General features: G+C 43.9%; 1 protein-coding gene across 1 annotated transcript; it reads right to left on the reverse strand.

The window, feature by feature from the left end:
- Nucleotides 1-3,353: 3,353 nt before the first annotated feature.
- Nucleotides 3,354-4,031, reverse strand: LOC120859510 (interferon tau-10-like; the record flags this gene model as incomplete). Its single annotated transcript, XM_040235594.1, has 1 exon — nucleotides 3,354-4,031. A coding segment is annotated over one exon (678 nt), but the record flags the coding sequence as incomplete, so codon positions are not given.
- Nucleotides 4,032-7,146: the final 3,115 nt, after the last annotated feature.

Genomic DNA, 7,146 nt, shown 5'->3' on the forward strand with positions numbered 1-7,146 from the left:
TTTAGGAAAGAGTTCATGTACCTTCAAACAGGAGCTATTTCTCCTGATTTCCCTTGTATTTTCCTACCCAGAATGCCATGATCAAGGCTCCAAGGGTGTTAAAGTAGGTAAAGCAAATGATAAATCTGTAACCTTGGCCAGCTGAATAGCTTGGAAGCCAGAAACATATCTTGACATTTCACTCCACCCAGCAAGACATCTGAAGCTGGGAGTATTCTCCTCTCTAAAATATGAAAGATAAGGAAGCAGGCTTTTTTAAGTTATTGGTGTCAGTTCTTTCCAGGAAAGGTCCTCCTTGAGCTCTTGCAACAAGAACATTCATACCCAAAAATATTCATCTCAAGGAAAACAATAACCACTTATTTAAGAGTTTCTGAAAAGCCTAGACATTTCCCTCAAACTTTTTGTGGTGGCCTTGCACTGTCAAGGCTTCGCTTGTGGTTCACACCGTAAAGAATCTGCTTCCAATGTGGGAGACCCAGGTTTGATCCCTGGGTGGGGAAGGTTCCCTGAAGAAGGAAATGGCAATCCACTCTGGTATTCTTCCTGGAGAATCCCATGGACAGAGGAGCCTGGTGGGCTGTGGTTCATGGGGTGGCAAAGAGTCGGCACGACTGAGTGACTATGCTTTGCATTCTTAAGGGGATATCAGTGGCCAGAACCAGAAAGAAACAAGAAAGAGCTGTATGAATGGCTGGTGCAGGGTAAGGTCAAGTGAATCTGGAGAGGATACTGGGAATTGCTACATTGTGAGGAAGTACAGGCATACTTTGTTTTATCCCATTTCCCAGAAAATTGCATTTTTTATACATTGAATGTTTGTGACAATGCCGTGTCAAGGAAGTCTATCAATGCCATTTTTAATAGCCCTTGCACATTCACTGTTTTTGTGCCAAACTGCAGTAATTCTCAGATTAGTTCAGAATTTCACCGACAAACAATTTGAAGGTCTAGATGACCACTGGTGTATTTTAGCAATAAAGTATTTTTAAAATTAAGGTATATATGTATGGTCAGACCACTCAGGATGATTGTTCTCTTGCTCTGTATATCCCCTGCCCCACCAGTATACCCTATGCACATGATTGGCTTTTCTCTGTACCTGTCCCAGGCCCCAGATTTGATCTTCTTTATCAAAGGCTTGGTAAAGAGCGTGTCCCTCTACTGCTTTCCATGATAACTAATGAGCCCACCTGATCTCACTCCCACTAGGACTAGCAATCTCCTCCCCCACCCGCCTCTCCCTCCTTCCCCATTCCCCACCCTCTACTCCCCACCCCTCCATTGCTCTCAGAATGCAGCCTGTCACCACCTACCCCCAGTGCACCACACATGGTGGGGTATTGCTCCAGGACCTTGCTTCAGACACGTAAGCGCCTCCCATCCATTAAACCATCCATGCCTCTGTTCTTTTTTTTTTTTTTTTATTGTTTGTGGATTTTTTGATGATGGCCACTCTGGTTGGTATGAGGTAATTTCATTGTAATTTTGATTTGCATTTCTCTAATAACTGGTCATCACTAGTATTTATAACTTTCACTCTTCATGTCATATTCCCTTTGCCTTAAGTACTTCAAATGGTTGTAGTTCTTTTTTTTTTATTTTTTTTTTGCTTTTTCATGCCTCTGTTCTTGAAGGCAGATTCTTTCTTTGGTCTTGAAGCTGGAAAAACAGGTCTTGTAAGCCTGCAGGCTACCACCCAACAATTGGTGGCAGGCAGGAGATGGCAGAAACTCCTGTGAGTGCCAAGATACAGGACGGGGGATGGGAAGTTATTGGGGGCATCCACTAGCATGTGGGGCCCAAAAGTTGCTGGCTGATCCTGAGGTGGCTGTTCACTAACCCATGGGGCCCAAAAGTTGCTGGCTGTAAACTCCAATTGTAGGGTATTCCTGAGGTCGCCATCCGCTACCATACGGTGCCCAAGAATTGCAGGGGGAATCCCAGAAGCAACAGGGAAATCCCTGGGTGCCTGTCCACTAGGACATGGGGCCTTTGGGTGGCTGTCCTTGTTGAATGGGGGCTGCCCAGAGGTCTGGAGAACAATGGCCTCTGCTAGCTCTGCTACTGTATCAAAGTGAGCCTTTTGTAATTTGTTAAGCCAGCTTTCTGGAAGGAATTGGTATTTTTTTTTCTCTTGTGCCTTTGTTATGTAAATGATCTACCTGGCTCTCTGGAACTATGGTCTGTGATTCTAAGAGTAAGGAGAAAAAGGTCAACTCTATAGAAATAATTGTATTTAGGTAACGTCTATCTAAGAACGTCTCCCTGGATTTTGGTAACTTGAAACTAAGTGAAGAGAATTCATGGACTTTCTGTGCTGTGTGCTTAGTGGTGTTGCTCTCTTTGGGACCCTGTGGGCTACAGCCCTCCAGGCTCCTCTGGCCGTGGGGATTCTCCAGACAAGAATACTGGAGTGGGCTGCTTAACCCTCCTCCAGGGGATCTTGCCAACCCAGGTCTCGGGCACTGCAGGCATTTTCTTTACCAACTGAACCACCAGGGAAGCCCAAGAATACTCGAGTGGGTAGGTAGCCTATCCCTTCTCAAAGGGATCTTCTGACCCAGGAATCGAACAGGGGTCTTCAGCTCTGCAGGCGCACACTTTACCAGCTGAGCTACCAGGGAAGCCCTGCAGGCAGGTTAGTAAGATATATAATATTATTTATCCTCCCAGCATCATTTGGACCTAAAGCTTCCCATGTGAGGACATTCTTTTCCTTTACTTCTCTTTGCAGTCCCTACTATAATTGAAATAAAATAGTATTGTTTTTATGTCCTCTATTGTGTAAGACTGAGAGTTTCCGTGCAGTAGGAACCTCATGTGCTTTATTCACTTGTATTCCTTGGTGAGAATTACACAGTCTGTCACATAGGTACTCAGTGTATATGTATAATATGAATGGAACGAATGAATAAACAAATGTAACCACCCATTCTGTAATAAAATTTTAAAATGAGGGTGTGGATTTTCATTTTTGAGTAAAGAAACTCATTTTCTATGATATAATAAATATAACAGTACAAATTTAATAACTAAAAATCATAAACATGTTTTAGAAATTTTATTGTGATATATAGATGAAATGTAACTTTACAAATTTCCTAATTTTTAAGTATGTTAGATGCAAGAAGGAATAAATAAATCAGCAACAGACGACATCAGGGCGGCATCATTTCAGCACTCATGCCCCTACAGCTGAATACTTTTATATCTACTTTCTTTTTACTACTGACAACGTATCAGCTAAAGTAATTCAATGAATTCGGTGGCTGAAGCAGAAATCAGAGTCTTCTGAAATGAACACAGGTGAATGTACGAGGATGATGTGGCATCTCAGTCGGCGAGAGTCATCAAGGTGAGTTCAGATCTCTGCCCATCTTTGTTAACCTTTTTTGCAAGGTGGTTGATGAAGTGAGGGCTCTCATCATCTCCACTCTGATGATTTCCCAGGCGCAGTCACTGTATCCCTTCTCTTGCAGGTAGTCATGGATGCCCTGGAAGTACTTCTTCATGGTCACAATGGGGCCCATCTTTCCCAGCCCAGAGTCTTCCTCTCCCATCACCTGCCCCAGGCAGGTGTCCAGGTCGTCCAGCTGCTGATGGAGTCCAGTGCAGAGTTGCTCCAGGAGGGTGGTGTCCCAGGCAGCAGAGGAGCGCTCTGTGTGGAAGAGGCTGAAGCTCTGCTGGAGCATCTCGTGGAGCACAGAGATGGCCTGGGCCTCCTGGAGCTGGCCGCCCTCCACCATCTCCTGGGGGAAAGCAAGGTCTTTTCTATCCTGCAGACAGAAGCGAGGGGAGAGTCTGTTCATTCGGGCCAGGAGCCTGAGGTTGTCCTGGGCATTTAGCATGTGGTTTTCAGACAGGTAACAGCCCAGAGATCCTCCCGGGCCGTAGCTGACCAGCACCAGGGCCATCAGTAGAGAGAGCAAGAAGGCCGTGGGGAAGATGCAGCTGCCGCCGGGCTGGCTGAGATGGGGTCTGGGCGAACCTTCAGGTAGGTTCTCTGATGACGATCGTTCTAAGCAAGGCTTTAAATAGGGAAGACGGTACTCATTATCCGAAAATTTCTCTCTCACTTTGTTTGTGTTTTCATTTAGATATTTTCTACTTGACCTAGAAAATGTAGTCAATCTAAACTCTTAATTTTTACAGTAGAAGTTTAATTTTCCCAATGAAATTTGATTTGTCAATATAAATGTATATCAATTAAATGAGAAACTAAATAAAGGCTGAAGTTATGTAAGTATGGAAAGACTTATAGACGTGTACATAGTTAGGCACAAATTTAGGTATAATATATATAAACATTCCTTTTGTTTATCTTATGTCAGGAACATAATTTTCCCTTGATTCTTAACTGCATTTTTCCCTCCTTATCTTACACATAGGAATGCAGAGTCACTCAGGCCATATTGATTTTTGTATTTTCTTTTCTGTCTCACAGAGGATAAGCCTGTAATTAAGGGTGAATGAACTACTCAGGTGTTTCTGTTCTTTTGAGAATATTCATTCAGGTTCCTGAGATTACATTTCACTGGGGCCACCAGGTCATGTGAGTGGAGTATCTCCTGCCATATCGGTAAACCAGGATGACACAGTCATCAAGAGTTTCCAGCCCTCCAGGGTGCTCAGGAAGGGGGAATACACCTGTGGGCTCAGTTCAGTTCAGTCGCTCAGTCGTGTCTGACTCTTTGCAAGCCCATGAATTGCAGCACACCAGGCTTCCCTGTCCATTACAAACTCCCGGAGTTCACCCAAACTCACGTCCATCGAGTGGGTGATGCCATCCAGCCATCTCATCGTCTGTCATACCCTTTTCCTCCTGCCCCCAATCCCTCCCAGCAATAGAGTCTTTTCCAGTGAGTCAACTCTTCGCATGATGTGGCCAAAGTGTTGGAGTTTCAGCTTCAGCATCAGTTCTTCCAAAGATCACCCAAGATTGATCTCCTTTAGGATGGACTAGTTGGATCTCCTTGTAGTCCAAGGGACTTTCAAGAGTCTTCTCCAACACTACCGTTCAAAAGCATCAATTCTTCAGCGCTCAGCTTTCTTCACAGTCCAACTCTCACATCCATACATGACCACTGGAAAAACCATAGCCTTGACTAGATGGACCTTTGCTAGCAAAATAATGTCTCTGCTTTTCAATATGCTATCTAGGTTGGTCACAACTTTCCTTCCAAGGAGTAAGCGTCCTTAAATTTCATGGCTGCAATCACCATCTACAGTGATTTTGGAGCCCCAAAAAATAAAGTCTGACACTGTTTCCCCAACTATTTCCCATGAAGGGATGGGACCAGATGCCATGATCTTCGTTTTCTGAATGCTAAGCTTTAAGCCAACTTTTTCACTCTCCTGTTTCACTTTCATCAAGAGGCTTTTTAGTTCCTCTTCACTTTCTGCCATAAGGATGATGTCATCTGCATATCTGAGGTTATTGTTATTTCTCCTGGCAATCTTGATTCCAGCTTGTGCTTTATCCAGCCCAGCATTTCTCATGCTGTACTCTGCGTATAAGTTAAATAAGCAGGGTGACAATATACAGCCTTGACGGACTCCTTTTCCTGTTTGGAACCAGTCTGTTGTTCCATGTCCAGTTATAACTGTTGTTTCCTGACTTGCAAATAGGTTTCTCAAGAGGCAGGTCAGGTGGTCTGGTATTCCCATCTCTTTCAGAATTTTCCACAGTTTATTGTGATTCACACAATAAAGACTTTGGCATAGTCAATAGAGCAGAAATAGATGTTTTTCTGGAACTCTCTTCCTTTTTCCATGATGGCAGTTTGGTTGTTGGCAATTTGATCTCTGGTTGCTCTGCCTTTTCAACAGCTACCAAATTGCAGCTAGTCCCTAAGGTGAGCCCAAGGCAACTCAGGATGTGAAAAAAGTGCAAGATGCTAGAAAATTCAAGGAAAACTGCCCCAGGAGAGCTGAGATGCAGAAAGAAATGTTTTCAGTGAGCCCAGACACTTGCGTCTTCCCATACAAAGGAAAAGTGCTAAATTCCTTAACTTGAGATAGCTGTTGTTCTTAAATTCTCAAAAATACTTTGATGTTCACACTATGTCCCCTTTATTGCAAATTCCTACGTAACCTGACTTTTCCCCTCTCCTCCTTGGAGCAATCTCTCAGGGTGAATTGATATACTGTCTCCTGAATTCCCACCAAATAAAACATAACTTTCAACTTTTATGTTGTCGTTATTTCTTTATTTTTTTAAATTGTTTATTTTAATTGGAGGCTACTTACTTCACAGTATTGTAGTGGTTTTGCCATACATAGACGTGAATCACACATGGATGTACATGTGTCCCCCATCCTGAACCCCCTCCCGCCTCCCTCCCTGTCCCATCCCTCAGTGTGGTTCCAGCGCACCAGCCCTCAGAGCCGTGTCACAGTCATTGCACCCGGACTGGCGATCTACTTCACATATGGTAAATTACATATTTCAATGCTATTCTCTTAAATCATCCCACCCTCACCTTCTCACACGGAGTCCAAAATTCGGTTCCTTACATCTGTATCTCTTTTACTGTTTTTCTTTCTGACTTATTTATTTCACTGTGTATAATAGGCTCCCGATCAACAGTCAGGAACAATATATGAGACAGCATGGTTTCTTTCAACCTGATTTTTATGGTAAATCTAGGGTCTTCCACAGGCTGTGCCAATACCCCATGAGGAATCCTGCTTCTTTTCTGATGCATGTACGTGTGAAGATTCTAATTCCAAGATAATTAATTGCCTCTCCAGCACCACCTCACTCACAAGGTGGTTATCACCTCTAGTAGCACTTTTCCTCTGGAATGAGTGTCCTCAACCAAATTCTCTGGGCCTCACCCATGAGGGCAGGCTCACCACATCCTGAGAACTTCAGAATTCTACTGTGGAAGGGCTTGTCTCTTTCTCTGCAAAATCATTCATCTTCCAGTATCCCCACCCTCTCCCTGGAGTGTTTCTGTGAAGGACCCGAGTTCTCAGTGATGACCTCCTCTTCTGACCTGTGTCCCCAGGTATCAAGGGTCAGCAGCCTAGATGCTGAGAGCTAAAGTGTGTTTTTGTCTATGTGTGTGTGTGTTAGTCTCTCAGTCGTGTCCGATTCGTTGTGTCCCTATGGACTATAGCCCGCCAGACTCTTGTGTC

Source organism: Oryx dammah, unplaced genomic scaffold (assembly GCF_014754425.2).
Source record: "Oryx dammah isolate SB20612 unplaced genomic scaffold, SCBI_Odam_1.1 HiC_scaffold_1333, whole genome shotgun sequence".
NCBI classification, from domain to species: domain Eukaryota; kingdom Metazoa; phylum Chordata; class Mammalia; order Artiodactyla; family Bovidae; genus Oryx; species Oryx dammah.